This window comes from Lottia gigantea, assembly GCF_000327385.1.
Source record: "Lottia gigantea unplaced genomic scaffold LOTGIsca_44, whole genome shotgun sequence".
In the NCBI taxonomy this organism is placed as follows: domain Eukaryota; kingdom Metazoa; phylum Mollusca; class Gastropoda; family Lottiidae; genus Lottia; species Lottia gigantea.
In genome coordinates, this window is record NW_008709540.1 from 538,637 (window position 1) to 563,408 (window position 24,772).

The 24,772-nt window shown below is 33.8% G+C and overlaps 2 protein-coding genes across 2 annotated transcripts; both read left to right on the plus strand.

Annotated features, from left to right (window-relative positions):
- Positions 1-3,021: 3,021 nt before the first annotated feature.
- On the plus strand, positions 3,022-11,216 carry LOTGIDRAFT_178865 (hypothetical protein; the record flags this gene model as incomplete). Its single annotated transcript, XM_009060712.1, has 13 exons — positions 3,022-3,165; positions 3,744-3,923; positions 4,073-4,147; positions 4,586-4,660; positions 5,612-5,695; positions 6,911-7,000; positions 7,239-7,331; positions 8,226-8,312; positions 8,557-8,750; positions 9,193-9,299; positions 9,575-9,717; positions 10,421-10,657; positions 11,091-11,216. The coding sequence occupies 13 exons, from the start codon at positions 3,022-3,024 to the stop codon at positions 11,214-11,216; spliced, it is 1,635 nt and encodes a 544-aa protein (XP_009058960.1).
- A 2,573-nt stretch (positions 11,217-13,789) lies between these two features.
- LOTGIDRAFT_123531 (hypothetical protein) lies at positions 13,790-22,778 on the plus strand (the record flags this gene model as incomplete). Its single annotated transcript, XM_009060713.1, has 13 exons — positions 13,790-13,930; positions 14,533-14,712; positions 14,997-15,071; positions 15,575-15,649; positions 16,403-16,486; positions 17,286-17,363; positions 18,372-18,464; positions 19,013-19,099; positions 19,335-19,528; positions 20,079-20,185; positions 20,576-20,718; positions 21,608-21,844; positions 22,656-22,778. The coding sequence occupies 13 exons, from the start codon at positions 13,790-13,792 to the stop codon at positions 22,776-22,778; spliced, it is 1,617 nt and encodes a 538-aa protein (XP_009058961.1).
- Between the last annotated feature and the right edge of the window lie 1,994 nt (positions 22,779-24,772).

The following is a 24,772-nucleotide window of genomic DNA, read 5'->3' on the forward strand; positions in this document are numbered from 1 at the left end:
CCTCCCAAAGGAAAACCTTCAATACAGTTTCCCCTCCCTGCACGCTAAAAATTCTTGCTTGATTTATACTTTGTAAATCCAATTATTTTTACGTCTGCTCTTGACTAAAAGTTTTGGAAATTGGAATTCTGTGTTTTACCTCTTATCTCCAAATACTGTTGTATTGCAATAGATTTCATAACATGGTTAAGAATTTCATTATATTTCTCTTTGGGTATATTATGATTGATCTACTTCTTCATGTGAAAAGACCATTGCCTTCTACCAATATTTCCGTGTCTTAGATATTGAGTTTGTTTTGCGGTTTTGGATCATTAGTACTTGGTTTATTTATGATACTACTCAATTCAGATCACATGACAAAGTTAACAAAGTCAGTGATACCAAATTATACTCCTTGTGTTATATGTTATATATGTCTCTCTCTCCACCTCATTTTCTTATGAAACCGATCTCAATATTTGGGATTATTGCCAGTACTTTGCCTGCAAATTATTTGTAATAGTAATTGTTATTTCTTGGAAAATTGTGTCTAAAATATTTAATATTCATTTATCATTTATAGTCAATCATAGCTATTTGTGCAAGCTTATATCATGCTTACTCTTTTCGAAACACTTGAGGGTACTTCTCTTTAGAGGAGTCCATTACTATACATCTTTTACTCTTGATTTTACCATTCTTTGATTGAGATTTGACTACAGGAATGTCTTGCTTGTACGTTTTTTTATTAATGTAGTCAAATAATAATAATTATATCTTTATACCTTATTGAATACACTTGTTAAAATCAATTCAATTTCTCAAGTTTTTGTAAATAAAACCATAGGATTTGGTAGAAGCAAACTCGAAGTTTAATCAGTTTTTTCGAATACAGTTTTTTCGAGTATTTTTTTTTCTTTCAAATGATGTAGGATTCATTTTTGGACAATTTTTAATGTTATTTATTTGCACATTGTTATCTCTTGCTTGGCCAAGAGTTTAATCAAAACATGGACCTGTAGGTCGACCGCATTGAGGTATCGCGTGATGCATAGGGATACTGTACAATATCTGGTAATATCTCAGATAGATCCTAAATGTTATGACAGATTTTGCTTGTGTCTTGGCAAATAAACTATAGATCCATTTTTGGATGGGGGCAACTCTCATAAAATGTCTGGCCCTAAAAGTGCTGATATCCTATCTGTATATCAAGGAAGGGGCAGGGCCAGATTTGTAGGTCAAGTGTGTCACTTAAACAGAAAACTTTTACCATTCATTTTCCTATCTGGGCATTATGTAAAATATTTCGCAGGTATGGGCGCAATGTTATGAAGGAACATGAATTATTTTCCATATAAAACCTATTTTTTTTTTAAATTAATTTTAAGGCATTTTACAATTGATATATCTAATGGTGTGAGGACTCATTTTGTGAACAATAAATTCATTGATGTTAAAAATCGATCCTTTGATAAAAGTTAAGAAGTTAAAGACTGCTAGTCTGTTGGTAAATGAAGCAGATAATCTGCATGATTTTTTATTGTACATAATATTTTATAAACTAGACCTACATAGATAGCTTTCCAGGCTAAATTTCCCTCATTGCATACTGCATGGTGTTGATCATCTTCATTAGCCCAATTAAGTGCAGAAGAAAAGGATGTAAAACATTTCATTTGTTAACTATATAGCTTATTTGGCAAAATTTCCCTCATTACATACTGCACGGTGTTGATCATCTTCATTTACCAAATTGGGATGTACGACTCCTTATCATTTCATTATATTTGTTATCTTTGTAACTTTGTTAAGAATTTCTGGAAAATAAATCTGAAAATAATAATAATCTTGTATGTTTTATTGGATACTGACAGATATTACTGAAACATAGAGAAGTTTTTCAGCTAAAGCTTGATTCATTGTCCCTTGAACAACTTCTAAATTCGTGGCTCCAAACCAGGAGATAGGCCTAGGCTACCTGATAGGCCCCTGGAGACTATCTTCACTTTCCTTCTGGGGGGTGGGATATGGATAAAACAATGGCTTTGAATAAGCCCTCAATTGTAAACAAACCTCAAAGGTTCCCTGACATTACAATGATCTAGGATAACCTCTTTAATGGTAAACAAACCTCAATGTTTTTGCCTTATGGCTTTAAGCCTACATCCTTCAAAAACCTCTTAATTGTAAACAAACCTGTCGCTACAATGACCTTGAATAAACTTTAATTATAAACAAACTCAAAGGTGCCCTGTCTCTACGCTACAACCTTAAATATTCCCTAAATTGTAAACAAACCTCCATGGCTCCCGGAAACTAGGCTACAAAATAAATTGTAAACAAACCCCAATTACACCATGTCACTACAATGACAATCGGTTTGTTTACAGTTTAGAGGTTATTGGAGGCCATTGTAGTGACAGGGAGACATTGAGGTTAATTCATAGACCTTAAATCTAAATCTAAATCTTATATGTAAACAAACTTCAATTGCTCCTAAACATGAATATATTTCGTTTTCTGTTTAACATGAAATGAGTTATTTTAATATACCAAGGGAGACAACTACCAATAGCTTAAGCGCTGTCAATTGGTAAATTTAGCATTTGTTCATTCATGTAATTCGCTTCTAAATTTTGCAATTCTCATTATTATTTTTTTCTGATGAGATCCTTTGCATATTGCCCCATCAACTCTGATATGATTCAAAAATATTCCTATTTTAACCTGTCTATAGCAAACTTCTCGAAATCATCGCCAAATGTGACAATAACTGTGTTGACCACTCCCTTCCAGTCCCACTCATTTGTTTACGTTTCGTAACAATATTTTCATCCACCCTCTAGCTGATCTATTGATTGTTTCTCCTTACAGTAAGAACTTTTATTCATCAGTTTATAGAAAAGATACAACTTTTGATTGGCCACCATATGATAAACATTGACAAGAAAAAAGAGGGTGTGTGTAGTAAAATCAGATTATCCTGCAAAGACCACCATCTCATCAGCCATCATGGCTCAGCCAATGTACCCAAACATGCAGCGACCACCGACACAAGAATGTGTTTCTAAAGTAGATATTCAAGTAGAATGTAGAAGTCTTCTGAATAAAGACACAACATCCAAATCTGACCCATGTGCTGTTTTATATATGTCCAGATCTGGAGCTCAATTTTATGAGGTAAGAAAGAGTGTTATTCTTCTTCTTCAGACTATGCATGAAAAGAAAACTGCTATACTGAGGGTACTAATATGTTGAAGCATATTTTGCAATTAGTGACGTCATCATCCGTTTTGTAGTGTTATTGCAAGAACCACAGGCTTCTGATTGAAAATGGTGCAAATTGCAAATGGTATTAGTGTTCCTTATACACATAAAAAATTTAGAAAAATCTATTTACAATTATTATGCAATCCCAAATGATCATATTGGTAGCATTTAATTTCCGATCTGTAGATTCTGTACCGACCGACAGAGCTGAATGATTGATTTGGACTATTTCCTTGAATCTTTGTCACTTGTGTGAAAACGATATTTAAAAAAAAAATTGTGATGAATAAAAAATTTATCAAAATAATGTTTTCAGAAAGTGATACCATATTTTAACCATTTTTTCACAATGCACATTGTGGAATTTTCTATAATGCGCGCTCGTATAGTGAAATTTTACATATGGTAGGGCCTACATATGACCACAATTTAGTAAGCAATAGTCCAACTCTCTCAACAAGACTGTAATTAAATTCTGTAATTTCCAGGTGGGAAGAACAGAGAATGTCAAGAATTGTCTGGATCCCAAGTTTGCTAAAAGTTTTGTTACTAATTATTATTTTGAAGAAGTTCAGAAAGTTCGGATAGCTGTATATGATTTGGACAATAAAACCCTGGATTTATCTGATGATGATTTTCTTGGACAAATTGAATGTACACTTGGACAGGTAAGTTATGAATTATGATACTTTGTTAAAATTTCACTTCCTGCTTGAATCATGTTGTTGCTCGGAGTTTCACACTATGCAATCTTCAGACAACTCTTTTTAATCTATTTATATTTTAAGCAAACCTAAATGATGGTTTTAAATTTCAGTTGGTGTCTAACAACCCTTACAGTAAACCTCTTTTGTTGAAAAATGGTCAAAAAGCTGGAATGGGAACAATAACAGTAAGTGAATAGTTTTTTATTTTCTCGTCATATTTTTACTACACATACAACAGATAGATAAAATGATTAACTTTATTAAATATTCTCCAATATTTCAACATTGTTGCCAAGTGGTGAAGTATTCATCAATGCAAGTAAAGATCAAATTACCTATTGAGTGACCAAAATCTTTACATTTTCCTATAAAAATTAGTTCCATCATCTGTAAATTGATTTATTTGAATATTGTAGGCAGAATTCAGTCCAATGGGTTATTATTTATTTATGAACAATTAAACTTCATGAAAAGTGTTGTTTCTGCAGCCTCAAATTATTTTGTTACCACCATACCACAATTTAACAAACCAATTTCTGATTACTGGTGTCCTTATGCTCAGTCTACCCTTAGACTTAAAGCAAGCCTGTATGTATTCCTATAGAAATCTTCCTCTTTTTTAGTTGAGGACTGAAGAGGTGAAGGAAGGTGGTGAAATTTTAAACATGACTTTCAGGGCAGCAAAATTAGATAATAAGGTAAAATAAATTAGATTATAAGGTAAAATAAATTAGATTATAAGGTAATTGGATGGCTGAGCCATTTTGGGGTGTTGATTTTAGTTTTAAATAGTCTTCAGAAGCACTAGAAATGTACGAAAATCGCTTTATTCCTTCAAAAATATCTCAAACTAGAATGTTTTTTTCCTATTTCTATAGATGTCTTTTCTATATATGGCAGCGTCTCAAAAAAAAGACGACTCATCTTTTTAACTTAAAAACGTGGATAATTCTGGACACACATGGATTTGAAGGCTCAAATTTCAACGGTTAGCTGTGAACACTATTACTGATTAGCTCAACTAATTCCAGTTTCTGGGACTAAAGTATGATGGGTTAAAAAAAAATGGCACACTTGTCCCTTTAACATTGCTCCTTTTCTGTGAGTTAGTAAATAATTAGGTTATGGATCTGTCGGACATCAGGCAATATCCTAACCTTGCTATTGGTAAAGACAATCTACATTGTACCTAATAATTCACTATATCAGAAGTAAAAAATCAACAGATTTGTTGTTTACTTGAATTCAACTATTGCAATCCTGCATGGCCTGTTAAAACTTATTGTAATAAAATCTACATCAATAATAATCACATGTCTAGTAGTTATAATGCCTTTATTCTTAACTCATCCAACTTCCATCAATATACATCTATATTAGCCTTATATGATGATTATACTTAATAACCGGCATTCAATTAAGAATGAGTGTAGCGACATGGGAGATAACTAGTCCCGAATAATTGACACTGATAGGTATGATTTCATTATATAGTTAGGTTACAGACTGTGCATATAAATGATCCAGTTGGATACCAAAGTATTCTATTCTATTATCCAGGCAAAACTTCTGTCGTTGGACACTGTCTCTGTCTTCATTATTAGAAAAGTAGGAAGTAAAGTAACTTTTTTTCTTGGCTTTTTTTGCAGGATTTTATGGGGAAATCAGATCCGTTTTTAGAGATTTTAAAATCAACTGTTGATGGATCTTGGCAAGTTGTACATAGAACTGAGGTAGGTCACTGGATTATTTTAACAGTGGTATTTCCATATCTCCATATCTACAGTTAATATATTGATCACTATTTTAACAGTGGTATTTCTATATTGCTCTATAATTGATGTATTGAGCACTATTTTAACAGTGGTATTTTTATATTGCTCTATAATTGATGTATTGAGCACTATTTTAGCAGTGGTATTTTTATATTGCTCTATAATTGATGTATTGAGCACTATTTTAACAGTGGTATTTTTATATCACTCTACGATTGATACATTGAGCACTATTTTAACAGTGGTATTTCTATATAGCTCTATGATTAATGTATTGAGCACTATTTTAACAGTGGTATTTCTATATAGCTCTATAATTAATATATTGAGCACTATTTTAACAGTGGTATTTCTATATAGCTCTACAATTGATATATTGAGTACTATTTTAACAGTGGTATTTCTATATCGCTCTACAATTGATATATTGAGTACTATTTTAACAGTGGTATTTCTATATCACTCTACAATTGATATATTGAGTACTATTTTAACAGTGGTATTTCTATATCGCTCTACAATTGATATATTGAGTACTATTTTAACAATGGTATTTCTATATCGCTCTACAATTGATGTAATGAGCACTATTTTAACAATGGTATTTCTATATCGCTCTACAATTGATGTATTGATCACTATTTTAACAGTGGTATTTCTATATTGCTCTATAATTGATGTATTTATCACTATTTTAACAGTGGTATTTCTATATCTCTCTATAATTGATGTATTAAGCACTATTTTAACAGTGGTATTTCCATATCTCTCTCAATTGATGTATTGAGCACTATTTTAACAGTGATATTTCTATATCTCTCTATAATTGATGTATTAAGCACTATTTTAACAGTGGTATTTCTATATCTCTCTAACAATTGATGTATTGAGCACTATTTGAACAGTGGTATTTCTATATCACTCTACAATTGATGTAATGAGCACTATTTTAACAATGGTATTTCTATATAGCTCTATAATTAATATATTGAGCACTATTTTAACAATGGTATTTCTATATCGCTCTACAATTGATGTATTGAGCACTATTTGAACAGTGGTATTTCTATATCAGTCTATAATAAATGTATTAAGCACTATTTTAACAGTGAAAATATTTTGTTATTTGTATTAAGTTAAACTTAATAATGAGTACTATTTCTATGATGTTAGGTGGTAAAGAATAATTTAAACCCCAGCTGGAGACCGTTCAGTGTTTCTCTACAGACTTTATGTGGTGGTAACAGAAACAGTCAAATCAGGGTAAGTACCTATTTTTATAATATATGTATGAATCAGTCTTTCACTGTCTATTAAAATTACATTGAGAATGCTATAGAATTCAACAGAATTGGATTGGTCTGATCTTTGCTTCATTTTTTCAAGAATTTAGGCAAAGAAGTGAAATTTTTTCAGTGTGGTTTTTGTTTTAGCACTTTGGAGCCATAACAGGGCCAACCTAGAAAAAATATGGATATTATGTAGTTTTTGTGTTTTGTAGTTTGATATCTATGATTGGGATAGTGATGGTTCTCATGATCTTATTGGAGGCTTTAAGACCAGTGTAGAAGAAATGATCTCCAGTAAATCTGAGGTAGGGTTTGAATTTTTACTATAAAAAAATACTAACCACAAAACAAAACCTGAATTCTAATATAAGTTTGACAATATATTGTATATTGTTAGCAGCTAATGAATAATTCATATGAGAAAGTGTATCAATGATAAATGAGTAAATATTTCATAATTAAAAATTGTAGGTCTAGTAGATACCGGATACAATTTTTCATTATAAATACTTCCTCATAAACCTAAAATACATCAAACAGAAAATAAGGGTCTTGTTATAGGAGCAGGACTAGTATTCATAAAGACACATTTACCAGTAACAGGCTAGCACAAGGGGACATGATTATGGAAAATATATAGGTGATCTTACATTGCACAGTCATTATGGCAATCATCAGGAAAACTGAGAAAATTATTTGGAAGGCAAAAGTTCATGTCAATACCTGTAGTAGACCTTCTCTCAAGGCAAGGGGAAATTGAGATCAGATTTCACAGGTCGCTAAAAATGTCTGGTTGCCAAAACTATAAATAAACAGACCTGTTTTCAACCCACTTACTAACCTGTTCCATTACATATAACCTGACCTTAAATTATTTAGAGAGATGGTGATTTAAAAATATTTGATAGAATCATTAGCAACTGATTTTCAATGATTGGTACCAGTTTGCTGTCAGGTATTTTGACCCTACCTTTAATGACCAATATTTTGAGGGGGAAAGAAGCATACAGTATATTTGTGTGTATATTGCACAGTTTTTATTCCCAAAAAGTGATTGCCAAACAGGATGTGCATTATGGTATAGATAGTGATAAAAATTGTAGAATTTTTCACCAGAGGTAAGTATATCAGGATAAAATTATTAGAGTTTTTTTGGTTATAAATCTGCCTTACTATAATCATAGTCATGTTATTTTCAGCCGGCCTGGCCTTGTATCAATGAAAAGAAAAAAGCCAAGAAGAAAAGTTACAGTAACTCAGGCATGGTTTATTTAACAGCATGTAAGGTATGTATGTTTTCTTTAGAAATAACTTCAAATGGAGTTACACATCTTACTTTTCTGCACTCATTGGACTTTTGAAGACAGACAACACCAGTACCAGCATTAGCTTTTTTGATTTCTAATGTCAAGGGATCTTTAACATGCATAGTTATTGTCCCATCTGCATGACTAGACACTGTTACAATGTCAGTCTATCTGACCTGTACAAATAAATTTATGGCTTTTTCTCATTCAATTTTGTTTTCAGATTAGTAAAGATCATAGCTTCCTCGAGTATATATTTGGTGGAATGCAGGTGAATTTTACTGTAGGGATAGATTTTACTGCTTCTAATGGTAACCCCCAACAACCAACATCTCTACATTTTATAGACCCCTATAGACCTAACGAATACATACAGGCCATCAGATCAGTGGGCGGAGTCTGTCAAGATTATGATACGTAAGTTACCTCCCCCCATAGATCTAATGAATACATACAGGCCATAAGATCAGTGGGCGGAGTCTGTCAAGATTATGATACGTAAGTTACCTCCCCCCATAGATCTAATGAATATATACAGGCCATAAGATCAGTGGGCGGAGTCTGTCAAGATTATGATACGTAAGCCCCCCCCTTACCCCCCCCCTTCAATAGACCTAATGAATACATACAGGCCATAAGATCAGTGGGCGGAGTCTGTCAAGATTATGATACGCAAGTTACCTCCCCCTATAGACCTAATGAATATATACAGGCCATAAGATCAGTGGGCGGAGTCTGTCAAGATTATGATGTGCAAGTTACCTCTGTACACTGAATACCATTGCCCTTCTTCGTAAGTCCATTAAGTGCATAAAGTAGGATGTAAAACTCCATTCAATTTGTTTCCTGTATTTTTCAGAGATAAAATGTTTCCTGTTCTGGGATTTGGAGCTAAGATTCCTCCACAGTTTGATGTTTCACATGAATTTGCTGTTAATTTTAACTTACAAAATCCTTTTTGTGCAGGTAAAATATTTTCATTGTGATTATTGTTGGGGGAGAAAACAATGGTCGAGTCATTTTATGCCCTTCAGAATCTGATTCTAAACATTCACTTTATTAGATTGAAGTCTGGTAGAAACCTATCATCAATGAATGCAGTGGTATTTATGCACAAACACAAGAAACTTATAACACCCCACAACACAAATTGAGCAATTCTTGTAAGAAAGGGTTTAATGAAGTCACAAATTGAGCTCTATCAGCTAGTAGAACCAATATTCAAATGAATATATTTACAGGTATTGAAGGTGTGGTACAGGCCTATATGAACTGTATATCTCAGGTTCAACTGTACGGACCAACTAATGCTTCTCCTACCATTAACCACGTAGCAAGGTTTGCTGCTACTGCCCAACAAGAAGAAGGTACCAAGGGAGCTCATGTAAGTCTTAGGATAGAAATATCAATACAGAACTTGAATCTTGTTGATACTCAGAATTTCACTCTATGCGAATAAGTACATATAAATGATTATATTTGTCACTTTCACCAATAAGAGAGATCGGCCATGATGTCATAGAGGTGGTTTGTGTATCACATGATGCACAACTTTAACAGTTGTAAGAGTGGTTTGTCCTACTAATTGTCCTATTCAAGTCATGTTCTAGCATATCACGGATAAGCCTATTATTTATTCAGTATTCAGATTTTTCAACTTTGTATTACATTCAGAGAGTACGAACAGTTGCCTGTATTTTAGATATATACTATATAGTGACAGAAACAATACAGACTAAACTGCCCAACTAAAAATAAAATTGATTGCTTGTTTATGTTTTTAATCAGACCACACAAATATCTTTGCTCATATTTGTAAATATATTGTGTTATTTTATTCTGTGAGTCAACATCACAGTGTAGCACCAGACAGGGTATGCTTACTCTTCTAGAAAACTGATACCACTGTTCATTATGAAATACCTACTCATTTATGTTTGATATACTTTCTCACGTGAAAATTTCATTAGCTGCCACCAATATTTTGCTGATATGTTGTATAAGATTTCAGGTTTTGTTTTGTGGTTTGGATAGTTAGTACTTTGTTTATTTTTAACTAATAACTATATTGTGTTGTTTAATTCCAGGCGTATTATGTATTACTATTACTAACTGATGGTGTTTTAACAGATATGTCTAATACTCTACATGCTATAGTCCAAGCCTCTAAACTGCCAATGTCTCTGATTATTGTGGGTGTGGGAACAGCTGATTTTACTGATATGAATACTCTGGATGGTGATAATGGCATGCTGAGAGCTCCTAATGGGGAAGTCGCCAAACGTGACATCGTACAATTTGTACCTTTTAGAGATTTTAAACAGGTGAATATATTCTTTTTTAATATAAATTAATTAATTATTGATATAAACTTATGTTTTTTTCTGAAATCCTAATTTGTCTACAGTATGCAGTGTAAATCTGCATAAATATTGTTTAAACCATATTTATTTTACTCAAGCATGTAAACTAATTACTGAAGGATTTTCTCAAAATTTTAGATTTCATATCTGGATGTTTTTGTTTCATGTTTTTATTCTACTGAGGACTCTACTTTCCATCCATGATCTGAGGAAATTCTTATGCATCACATGATCTAGGATAATATGATTTTCAACCATAAGTTCTATCTCATTGCACACTGCATGGCATTCCTGTCTTCATTAGTACAATTTTGTGCAGAAAGTAGGATATACAGCTCCCTTCCGTGTTATTTCTTATTTCATTATTTTATGTTTTTGTATTTTCTATTTTTAGGCTTATCCTGCTGAATTGGCACGCCATGTTTTAGCTGAGGTACCTAAACAAGTTACAGGGTATTATAAAATGAGGGGGCTGGTCCCTAACGTCCTGAAACCCAACCCTCCTCCCCCAGCACAGTAATCACTACCCCTAAAAAACTCAGTAATCATCAGTCTTTAACCATAGTCATAGTAATATTATTTTGAAATGCTCTTTCTTTCATTTTACACCTTTTTTATACGCCCACATGGAAATATGGAATTATATTGCCGTCGCCCATGCCCGTAGGTCCGTTAGTTCACATTTCTTGTAGGGGCAATAGAGGCTACAGTTTTTATCCAATCTTGATGAAACTTGGTATGCATGTATATATTTATGAGATCTCGGTCAAGTTCGAAATTGGAATTAATTGGATGACCAGTTTCAGAGTTATTATCCTTGACTTAGTAAAAATGCGTCAAATTCGGCTTGTAGGCACAATAGAGACTACAGTTTTTTTCTGACCTTGATGGAACTTGGTATGCATGTCATCATATATCAGGAATATTGTTTTGAAATGCTCTTTCTTTCATGTTACAACTTTTTTTAACATTTTCAACTAAAACATAAGTCGAACATTATCAATAAGGTTAGGTAAAATAATCGAAATAACCAATTATCGTTGCTTTATAATTCGATTATCGATCATCAAATTTCAGAAATGTCAAAGTTACAACTTCTGTGTACCCATTAACAAGTAGTAATCTCTTCCACATAGGTTCCCTTGAGCACATATCTTACCCACAATAAACTATAATACCAATCAAAGCAATGAATATTATTTTACTTCTAGATACAAAAATAACCCATGAAATTATTCTAAATTAAGATATTTTGATTATAAATTGATTATTGATCAATAGCCTGTTGAATTGTCAATAGGCGATCACAATTTGGTGATCAGTACCCAGGCCTAATTATTAACTTTATATTAATGTGATTCAATATTGTCACTTTGTGGTAATTTTTTGACGATGGTTGAAATTTATATTAAATGAAAGGGGAGAGGAGATATTTTGTACCAAAACGTGCTCTTTTGTTACATGTATTTTTTATATTTTATAAAGTCTTAGAGAATGTTTTACTACTGTTGCTTTATCTAAATTAGAACGGATGTGAATTTAATTTGGTTGCCAATCGTGCAATTGTGAAATATCCACATGACCTGGCAAAATTTAGAGATTGCTCCAGACCAAAATTGATCACAATGAAAAAAAATTCTGATCAGTATAGAGGTCAATAATTACTGAATTTAACAATAACTTTTTAAAAAGAATTTTCCTCATTGTACACTGCATGAGAATTGCCTTGAACGACTTCTAAATCTGTGGCTGCAAACCTGGGTTAAGCCCACTTGAACCATTGAGCATCTCAAGAGGTAGGCTACAGGCCCCTTGGGGAAAGAGAGTTCAATTGAATTTGATGTAGGCCTTTTGACTACCGGTACTTTCACTTTGCCCCGAGAGGTGAGAAGGTAGCCTAGAAGAAGAAAGGGTGAAAAAATGTTGAAATGGCTTCATCACTACTATGACATTAAATAACTTCTAAATTGCAAACAAACCTCAATGGCCCCCTATCATTACAATGGCCTCCAATAACTTCTATATTGTAAACAAACCTCAATGGCCCCCTATCATTACAATGGCCTCCAATAACCTCTACATTTTAAACAAACCTCAATGGCCCCCTATCATTACAATGGCCTCCAATAACTTCTATATTGTAAACAAACCTCAATGGCCCCCTATCATTACAATGGCCTCCAATAACTTCTATATTGTAAACAAACCTCAATTGGCCCCCTATCATTACAATGGCCTCCAATAACTTCTATATTGTAAACAAACCTCAATGGCCCCCTATCATTACAATGGCCTCCAATAACCTCTACATTTTAAACAAACCTCAATGGCCCCCTATCATTACAATGGCCTCCAATAACCTCTACATTTTAAACAAACCTCAATGGCCCCCTATCATTACAATGGCCTCCAATAACCTCTACATTTTAAACAAACCCCAATGAGTTCTCAGAGACGTTTCTACGGGAGAGTCAGGTGGGGCCTAGAGAAGAGACTGGCCCGACTTTTTTGGTCGTCCCCTGATGTTTCCTAGAAACGACACTGTGGGTTCTGTCACCCCAATGACCTTGAATAACCTCCAAATCAGCTCCTTGTCACAGGAATTACCTCTAAATTGTAAACAAACCTTAAAGCTCCTAATATAATGTCTTTCGTTTTCTGTTTAACATGGAATCAGTCATTTTAATATACCAAGGGAGACAACTACCAAAGCCAAAACTAATGTAAATTTAACAATTATTTTATTCCTGTAATTTGCTTCTTAATTTTGCAATTTTCAGTGGATGTTTGTGATGACATGATTGCATATTGCGTTACCAACTCCTATATGATACAATAATAGTCTTACTGAAACCTGTCTTGCGCAATATTCTCCAAATCGTTGCCAAATCCGACGACATTACCCAATTTGTTTACATTTCGACTTCCTTGTTACTATACCTACTATTCGTAATAATCTTTTCGTGAATTTTGGCCAATTGCAACCAGGAAGTAAATTGATCAAGAATATAAAGTCAGATCAGATAATCCAGGAAAGACCACGATCTCATACCTTATTTTTCAGCTGTCATGGCTCAGCCAATGTTTCCAAGCATGCAACGACCACCAACAGAATGTGCTGCCAAAGTTGAAATTCGAATAGAATGTACAAATCTTCTAGATCAAGACACAACATCCAAATCTGACCCATGTGCTGTTTTATATATGGCAAGATCTGAAGATGAATTTTACGAGGTAAGCAGCTGAATATGCGTCGGTAATGTTTGGAAGATTTGGTCTGCATTCTGGGGCCAGTCTCTTTAGTTAAGTTATTTATTTTAGATATATATATTGTTACAATTTGTTTCAACGGTTCTCTCTTGAGGAAGATATATAACATAGAACACCTGCCATTAAATACTGTGATATGTTTCAGAACTTTCACTGTAGACTGTTTGAAATAGAGTAGGTTATTCTTTTTCACCTGCTGTCTACGACTTTATTTGAGGGCAATTCACATCTATCATTGTGTAGCCTTTGACTACTTTTGTCAATAAGGCAAATAGTAAATTAAATAAATAAGAAGACTATTATAGATATACTACTCCTTTCTTTAATTTCTGCAACGTTTCAATTCACATACAGGAATCTTTATCAAGCACAAGATAATAATGATAGAAAACAGATGACCAATGAAAAGTGTCATCAATTTACTGTTTTTGTGATATAATTGCTGTGTAAATTGTATAATTTTCTATATATGACCATTTTTAACACATACTTGATTGTCTAGTAATGTAGACAACAGTCTTATCTTTCTCTCGTGAATTTCTCTAATTAAATTCTATAATTTCCAGGTGGGAAGAACAGAGAATGTCAGGAATTGTCTAGATCCAAAGTTTGCTAAAAGTTTTGTTACTAATTATTATTTTGAAGAAGTTCAGAAAGTTCGGATAGTTATATACGATTTGGACAATGAATCAACAGAATTATCCGATGATGCATTTCTGGGAAAAATTGAATGTACCTTGGGACAGGTAAGATACATATTGTAGTGTATCCCATGTCAAGTTTTGCTAGATAGTTGTTATTGATTCTTTACAAGATTGTGAACATATTTTGACCAATGAAAAGTGTCATCTATATAACCACAATTTACTGTTTTTTTGGATATAATTGCTGTGTAAGTAACAAGCTATATTTTGAAACTTATAATTTTAGCATTTCAAACGCACTTAAAGCTAGAAAACCTTTTAAAATCCCTTTAATTTATGTAAGTTAAATTTTTAAGCAAACCTAAATGATGGTTAATAAATTTCAGTTGGTGTCTAACAACCCTTACAGTAAACCACTTGTGTATGAAAGTGGTCAGGAATATGATTTGGGAACAATAACTGTAAGTTTAATTTTTTTTTTATTTCAACCATTAATACATAGTTATATTTATATATTGGCTTGGCTTGGCTACTCCATGTCCTCTCTCCGGGATAGTCTGGGTCTTCACCAGGGAGGTCTGGGTGTCGTCCATTACTGCATTCATCAGTGTCTTGTCAGGAAATTCTTGAAATTTCATCCAAAAATCTGAGTGTAAGTTACCTTGCCAGTTTATCTTTATTATATAAGATAGAAAGAAACATTGTGCATGTTAAAGATCCCTTGACAGTTGGAAATAGAAAAAGAGCAGGTTAATGCCGCTGTCCTGGCAAAATTTCCCTCATTGTACACTGCAAGGCGTTGCTCATCTTCATTAGCCTACATGGTGCAGAAAAGTAAGACGTAAAACTCCATTCATTTTCATTTTGACAAAAATAATTTCCAATTTAATTGTGTCTAGATATATACTCTTGTGAAGTAGAATTTATCATGATATTGCTCTTGAAATCTTCCTGTATTTTTTAGGTGAGGACAGAAGAGGTGAAGGAGGGTGGTGAAATTTTAGACTTGACTTTCAAGGCAGCTAAATTAGAGAATAAGGTATATAGTTTAACATTGTTTTTTTCAGGGAGTTCTCAGAGTAAATAATAAGGCCATGTGCTGAAACAATCGTCTAAAAATGTGAAATGTAATAATCAATAGTCTTGTCATGTTACCTGAATTTAACTATTGTCATCAGGTATCAGGTATTTCATTTTATTTCAGGGATGGTAATTTTTTTTTTCCAAGTCGGACATTTTTGGACAATTTTAAACGATGCTTTTCAGAGGGTCAAAAAACGTATCTTATGTGCAATTGTTATTATATTTTCATAACCCAATAACAATATAATGATAACACAATGCACTAAAACAACAATAAAACAATGGGAACATGGGCAAATCATGATCTGTGTCTTATTTTAAAATATTTCATGGTCTAATTGTGACAAGTTGTCATGTTAAAGAAGTATGGGCGTATATTGTAAGTGCCCCTGTGGGTCCGTTCGTTCACATTTACCTCGTGCTCACTCTACAGGCTACAATTCTCTATAGATTCTTTTGATCTTTTGTATTTGTGTCAATATCATTATGAAGATGTGCACTATTGAATTTGGTGAGGATCCGATGATGTTCTTGATAGATATCGCATAAAACTCTGATATCTCGTTTTTTCACTTTTTTGGCTCGTGCTCACTCTACAGGCTACGATATAGAATTTTTTTTACAGTTCACATTTAGCATTTATCAAGCTGCTGGTGGGCGTATTCGCTTGCGAGACTTTGCCGCAAACCTTAGTTTATGATTTTTGCAGGATTTTATGGGGAAATCAGATCCGTTTTTAGAGATTTTAAAATCAACTGTTGATGGATCCTGGCAAGTTGTACATAGAACTGAGGTAGGTCATTGGATTATTGTATTAATGATGAACTGTGGCACCTTGTCACTTCAAATCATTCAAAACTATTAATTGCCAAAACCTTCAAAAGCTCGGGCAAAAATTAATCATGGCGGATTTGATGGCAATATTTTTTGGTTTGGTCGATATGGTAATATTCTCACTATAGACCTTATTCACGCATCGGCCATATTGAATCCAGAACGAGGCTTATAACGCAAATCTTTAAAAGATAAGGTTAGTCACTGCATTAAATTGTCACCTTGATGTCTATAAATCCTCCTTCTTCAATCACACCGTCACATGACCTCAGGGAATTCCCTTTGTTGACAAATACTGTTTGCGAATTACTTTTTTAATTTTTTGAATCAGTATCCCACTCTGTGGCATTTTTAAATATTTATTATTTTTTTTTAAAGCTACACTAACCTAGTTCAGTGAAAACTGTGTCCCAACGAACAAATTATTAAAAACACAAGTTATATGGATATACTTCACTAGGTTTATTACATACTATGTTTCGATAACAATCATGATTAAAGATGTGCATATAATAACAACAGAGAATAGATAAAAGAAAATTACTTGAAGCCAAAAACTGTAAAACAACTAAGAGCACTATCTGATAATAAAGAACACTATAACAACACAGCAGATGATAGATAACAACACTAAAGGATATGATGAAGTGGGGAGAACGAATTATTGTCTTATTTATTCATGATGTGTCATTCTTTGATATTATAGTAGAAATATTCTGGAAACTTGCTATTATAAAACTTGATAACTCTTACTTTAGGTGGTAGAGAATAATTTAAACCCCAGTTGGAATCAGTTCAGTGTACCTGTACAGACTTTGGGTGGTGGTGATATCCAGGTAAGACCAAGTATATGTATATTTCTATAATGTGTGTCCTGCATCAGTCCTTCACTGTCTGTTGAAATTACTGTTCTTGACTTTATTGATAATGTGTTTTTTTGTGTGTGACAACATGTCAAAGTTCAAAGTATACTGTGTTTTGTAGGTTGATATACAGTGGTGTAACCTATTTTCGTGGATATAAGGATTCAATACCGAATTTCGTCAAAGTTAAAAAAATGAAATTTTTTTTTTATGTCTTAGATGTTTCCTCAGATATTCTACAAAATAATTAAAATTGGTTTATTTCGATTTTCTTTATGAATCCTTCACTTTGACCCATATTTCATGAGCAACCAACTCGGCAACGGCGGCAGAATGCGTCACCTATTTTCGTGTACAATGTTTGATCTATAAATAAGTCTAGAAAAACACGTTGTATGGATACCAGGTGGAATAATTAACTTCTCTAAGTATTTATCTTTAATATCAATTCATTATAACTAGTGACAATTCCTTCAAAGAACCACGATTTTAAAAAAAAAATAGAGACAGACAAAATAAGATACGTAGCGTGATTTATTGCTAAAAGTCACTGAAACAACATAAGAATATGGTCCACTTTGTGTTCCATAGAAATTTTCTGCTGACAACGGAATCCGCTAGTTGATCACGTGACTTCATTCGTTTGACTACATTCTAGCGGACGACACTTGGAATTCCGATTACCGCTTGGGATTATAAGGAAATTCAGCCAATAAAAAATGGTGACGTTTGGTATTAAGTGAAATCCGCCATTTTGTATTTGTCAAAGTATACATTATTACATTTTACCTTGCTTGAAACTACTGGATTCATTCTACTAGCTGATATTGTAGAGAAAACCCATGTTTATCAAAACAAACTAATGCGGAGGTCGCGCAAGGTCGCTCATGTAAATTATTAATCCTTTCCGGAAATCCACGAATAATAGGTTTCCATGTAATTAGGTTACTTGACTGTATATGAAGTATTTGTGTTTTGTAGGTTGATATCTATGATTGGGATAGTGATGGTTCTCATGATCTTATTGGAGGCTTTATGACCAATGTAGAAGAAATAATCACAAGCCAATCAGAGGTAGGGTCTTAATTAGTTACAATAAAAAAACGAGACCCAATTCAAAACAACAGTTTGACTATAGACTGGTATCAACAAACTAACTATCTACTACCTGAACATATGAGAAAGTATTTCAATCATAAATAAGGAAGTTATGAATGAAGTGTATAGTAGTGTAAACATATCCAATTGACAATAGTAGACAGACTAAAAACAGCCATGTATAAACACCCTACTATAAACAACCAACTATGAACATACGACAATAAACACCCAACCACACCCAACTAAAAACACCTGAATATTAACACCCGACTATGGACTGTAACCAACTATGACTATAAACACCGACTAAAACACACCCAACTATAAACACCCAACTAAAAACACCTGAATATTAACACCCGACTATACACAGCTGGCAAAAAGCATAGCCAACTATGGTCTGTAACTGACTAAAACACACCCAACTATAAACACCCAAATAAAACAAACCCAACTATAAACACCCAACTAAAACACTCAAATAAAACACCCAACTAAAATCATAGCCATGTTATTTTCAGCTGTCCTGGCCTTGTATCAATGAAAAGAAAAAAGCCAAGAAGAAAAGTTACAGTAACTCAGGAATGGTTTATTTAGCATCTTGGCAGGTATGTACCTCTTCTTCAGAAATGACTTGAAATGGAGTTTTACGTCTTACTTTTCAGTACCATGTGGACTGACCACATGTGTGAAGCATGAAGTGAGAGAAATTTAACAGTACAGCAGCATCAGCCTCCTCTATTTCCAACTGTCAAGGAATCTCTTACATGCCCAGCTTGTGACAATCTGTCTCTCTGACTTGTACAAATATATAAGCTTTTTCTCATTGAAATGTATTTTCAGATTAGTAAAGATCATAGCTTCCTCGAGTATATATTTGGTGGAATGCAGGTGAATTTTACTGTAGGGATAGATTTTACTGCTTCTAATGGTAACCCCCGACAACCAACATCTCTACATTATATAGACCCCTATAAACCTAATGAATATATACAGGCCATAAGATCAGTGGGCGGAGTCTGTCAAGATTATGATACGTAAGTTACCTCCCCCCCATAGATCTAATGAATACATACAGGCTATAACATCAGTGGGCAGAGTCTGTCAAGATTATGATACTTGAGTTACCTCCCCTCTATAAACCTAATGAATATAATATAAAGGCTATAAAATCAGTAGGTGGAGTCTGTCAAGATTATGATATGTAAGTAACCTTCCGCCTATAGACCTAATGAATACATATTACGGGCTATAACATCAGTGGGAGGAGTCTGTCCAGATTATGATACACAAGTTACCTCCCTTCTATTGACCTAATGAATGTATTTATACAGGCTAGATCAGTGGGAGGATTTCCCTTATTGTACACTGAATAGCATTGTCTGTCATTAGTGTCTTTATTGGATGCAAAAAAGGAAGGATATCACTGTTTCAAGCTATTTCTCCAAAAAAGGCTTATAATATCTCATTCAACCCAGTGTTCTGGTAAAATTTCCCTTATTGGACACTGGATGATGTGGCTCTACTTCATTAAGTGCATAAAGTAGGATGTAAAACTCCATTCAATTTGTTTCCTGTATTTTTCAGAGATAAAATGTTTCCTGTTCTGGGATTTGGAGCTAAGATTCCTCCACAGTTTGATGTTTCACATGAATTTGCTGTTAATTTTAACTTAGAAAATCCTTTTTGTGCAGGTAACAAAATTTTCATTGTTATTGCAGATGGGATAAAGTCAAGCAAGCAATGGTATATATACAATACAGAGTCCAATATATACTACCTCAAAAAGTGATGATTGCTTGTATTCATGATTTGAATTAGAATAGTAATATGCACAATATGACCATATTTAAAGAATCTTTTTGGTGTTTTGGGTCTCAAGCACCAAATTTATTTACAGGCAAAGATCTGAAAAATGTACTCAGGTCATATCCAGAAAATGCCTGTGGAAAAAATGCCAATAAGGAGAGGTATCTCTCCCAAGGTATCTCTCTGAAACCACCTGAGGCCGAGGTCTGGGGACTGCCTACGGGGCCATGGCCCAATGACCCACCCTCTTAATATGCTACTGACTATATTTACAGGTATTGAAGGTGTGGTACAGGCCTATATGAACTGTATATCTCAGGTTCAACTTTTTGGACCAACTAATGCTTCTCCTACCATTAACCACGTAGCAAGGTTTGCTGCTACTGCCCAACAACAAGAAGGTACCAAGGGAGCTCATGTAAGTCTTTTTGTAGTGTGGGCAAATGGGGCGAGTAACTGTATGGCGCTCCTTCCTCAGTCTTCGTGCCATCATACCTCATACTTTGTTCGATACCTCTCCTGATAATCGTAATTACAGGGTCATTGTTGTGAATTTCCATTCAATATTGGGTTTCTGTATTTACCACTTTTGAAAGACATGAAAATGGAGAACAATTTTCGACACCAATTTTCACAACTTCTCTGATCTGCATCTTGACCCTGTGTAAAAATAGCAAATATTATGAAGACCTGAGCACACTAATCGATTTTTGATGTGACCCCGCACATTTTCCCAACAAGGCACGTTAGTGCGACTTTTGATCAAACATGCTAGATATCACCCGATTTTGTTGTAGGCTTGTCGTATACTAACACACACTGGTCTATAGTTGTAAAGTCGTGAACATTGACAGTACGATCTCCACTTAAGCTCACAACATTCGGATTTGCAAGAAAGAAGTAAACACCATTTTCATGACAGGTATCAAACGAGGCTTTAAGGTGTAGTTTATAGATTGTTGGTAGGGTCTCAAGAGCCAACAGACACAAATGAGTTTACAGACTGATGGAGTATTATATCCATGATCTTTCAAATCACCTCTTGCTACAGTGCAACTCAGGATCACATTCGGAGAGTCCGCACAGCTAATAATCTATTTCTTTTTGGCGGGTATTTGAGTTCATCAACTCTCATTCAGAGAGTCCACATGGCTAGTAATATCCTGTGGTGCCTGGGTTAGTCAACATTACATCTTTTGTTGAATTACTTGTTTTCAATGTTACAGAGAGTCAAGCGAGTTTGTCAAATGGCATTCCTTTTAGAGTGTCCACATAGCTGATGATTTTAATGTGTTGTTTAATTCCAGGCGTATTATGTATTACTATTACTAACTGATGGTGTTTTAACAGATATGTCTAATACTCTACATGCTATAGTCCAAGCCTCTAAACTGCCAATGTCTCTGATTATTGTGGGTGTGGGAACAGCTGATTTTACTGATATGAATACTCTGGATGGTGATAATGGCATGCTGAGAGCTCCTAATGGGGAAGTCGCCAAACGTGACATCGTACAATTTGTACCTTTAAGAGATTTTAAACAGGTGAATATATATTTATTTAATATAAATTAATTATCTCAAATCTCATTAGGTAATAGTATTTTCAACCAATCAAATCAATTGATCATCCCTCGACAGTTGAGATAGTTAGATCTGCAAAAAGTCATCTTTCATTGCATACTGCATGGCATTTCTGCCTTTCTTATAAGATTGAACAACATTTAGAAGTGAGGAGTAGCCTACATATCACAAACACCAGACAATTTTATTGTGGTGTGGTTATTGTAGCCAAATTTTAGAAATACATTGTCCATTGTCTCTGAATTTCCAAATGTTTGCTGAATTGTCTGTGCTGTGCTGATGTTGGAGACTAAGATGAATTGGTTTTCAAATAGGATTCTGTGGGTGGAAATTTATTGATGTGTTTGGAAAGGGCGGATTTGTTGTCTTTGTGTTTGGTGGATGTGGAGTGTTCTTTCATTCTGGTGGAGAGGAGTCTGTTTGTCTCTCTATGTATATGGCACCACAGTTGCATGGTATCTCATATACAACTCCACTGGGGTCAGGTTTCTTGTTGGATTTAGGTCTGCAATTAGCTGCTCGGAGTGATTAAACGTTGGTACCGGAAGTGGAGTAGGTGTCTATGGATACTTCCTTTTTCAGGAGGCGTCGAATCTTGTAACTGGTGGGGCCTATGAAGGGCATGCCTTTTCTAGTATCTAAGGACTAATGAAATGGAGCTTTATATCCTACTTTCTGCACAAAATTGGACTTATGAAGACAGGAATGCCATGCAGTGTGCAATAAGAGAACTTTCCTTATATATTTTAATGTTCATTTTTTCTGTTTTTAGGCTTATGCTGAATTGGCGCGCCATGTTTTAGCTGAGGTGCCTAAACAAGTTACAGGGTATTATAAAATGAGGGGGCTGGTCCCTAATGTCCTGAAACCCAACCCCCCTCCCCCAGCACAGTAATCCCCGCCCCTTCAAAGCTCAGTAGTCTTTTAATTAGCTTTAATCAGCATTATTACTTTAAATTTATTATTTTACAACTTTTTATCGCTTTATACAAAAACATAGAACTAACTTGATATACTTTATATTAATATATAATATTGTTACTTTGTGGTAAGTTTTGTGAAAGATAAATGATGGTTGGAATTTGAATGAAATACAAGAGAAAAGAGATGATATTTCGTACCAGAAACGTGCCTTTTTGTTATTTATATATTTGATAAAGCCAGACCCTCAACAACTGTTACTTAGGTTAAATAGGTTACAAACTCTCAAAGATAATGTGATAGAATCTCATTTGGGTCAGATACCAATAGTTACATGGCGCGTATTATACTCGCAATTATACAGTCTAGGTTACAAACTCTCAAAGATAATGTGATAGAATCTCATTTGGGTCAGATACCAATAGATAGAGATGGTGCGTGTTATACCCGCAATTATACAGTCTAGGTTACAAACTCTCAAAGATAATGTGATAGAATCTCATTTGGGTCAGATACCAATAGTTACATGGCGCGTATTATACTCGCAATCATACAGTATTATTTATCAAGAACCAAAGTTAAACCCTATGATCCATTATAATAAGTAGTCTGGTAGATGTCGACATGTGTAATTTGGTGGTATTAAAGATAGGTTTCCTTATTTTTTTAGTGTCAAATTAAGCAAACTATTTGATTAATTGGTGTTTCTAATGAATTATCATATATTCTTAATCATATCATTATGTTCTTATTGCATATACAGTGTAATTAACAATTATAACCAATCATATACCATGTATTTACAGTCTGGATAAACAAAAAAAAAGACTTTTTGACCTTTCTAAGTCATTAGAACACCTCTACTTTCTATTCATATAAGTATTAGCATTTTCATTTTCGTAATGAAAATAAAGGAACCCATCTTTAAAGGCCATGGGTTAAGCTAAAAGGGTTCGTCCAGTCTCTCATAATATTCTTATAAATTAACGATCCGAACAGCAAAACGAAACCCGAAATCCATAACAATATGTTGGCTGTTTATTAATTTTTGAATTTACCATTGTAATCTGTATGTCTAACTTGCAGTCTTCAAAAGGAAAGATTCGCCATTTTTCCATCAATCGTACCTTAGCCTCAGAAATGGGATTTTTGTTAGCTAAGCCAGATGATGATATTGTTCACAGCTCACCATGGAAATTTGAGGTTCAAATCCATGCGTGTATCCAGAATTATCTGCATTTTAAAAGACGAGTCGTCTTATCGAGAGATATATGTGAAATTCCTACTTTGAGGTATTTTTGAAGAAATTATGCGATTTTTGTACCTTTCTAGTAAATGTAAAGACTATTTTCATATATTCAATACCCAAATCAAAGAAAATGGCGAATCTGTCCCTCCAAGATTTATTAAAAATTGTTTTATGATATACACTTGTTATTTCATAGCTATTATTGCTCTCTTAGATATTTTTATTTTTGATATCGTTATATTTTATATTAAAGTTCTATTATATTCTTGTTTTTGTCTTTCATTATTGAATTCATACCATTTACTCCATAGAAGGATGTTAATTATCGTTACACCAGGCCCTATGATCAGTTATCAAAACGTAATGAAGTTTTTTTTCATTGGTCGATCTGATTAGTAGTAATATTCAGTAACGTTTTATGTGGGGGCCGCTGGACCAAATTGTAAATAGAAAATATAATCACAACTTCATAGAACGACCATTGATTTAACGTTTGTACTTGTCTGAAACATAAAACTTTAACTAGTGATTGTTGTTCCATAAAGCTGTGTCTATACAGCTTCTAATTAGGCAATTTTCAAATTAAACACGTACCTTTGAATCAAAGTCTACATTGAACGCTACTGAAGTTAAAAATGGTGCACGGTGAATCCACATAGAAACAAACGTATATGTTCTTACATGGAAAAAAACGCAGCCATTTCGAAACCTTTAAATAT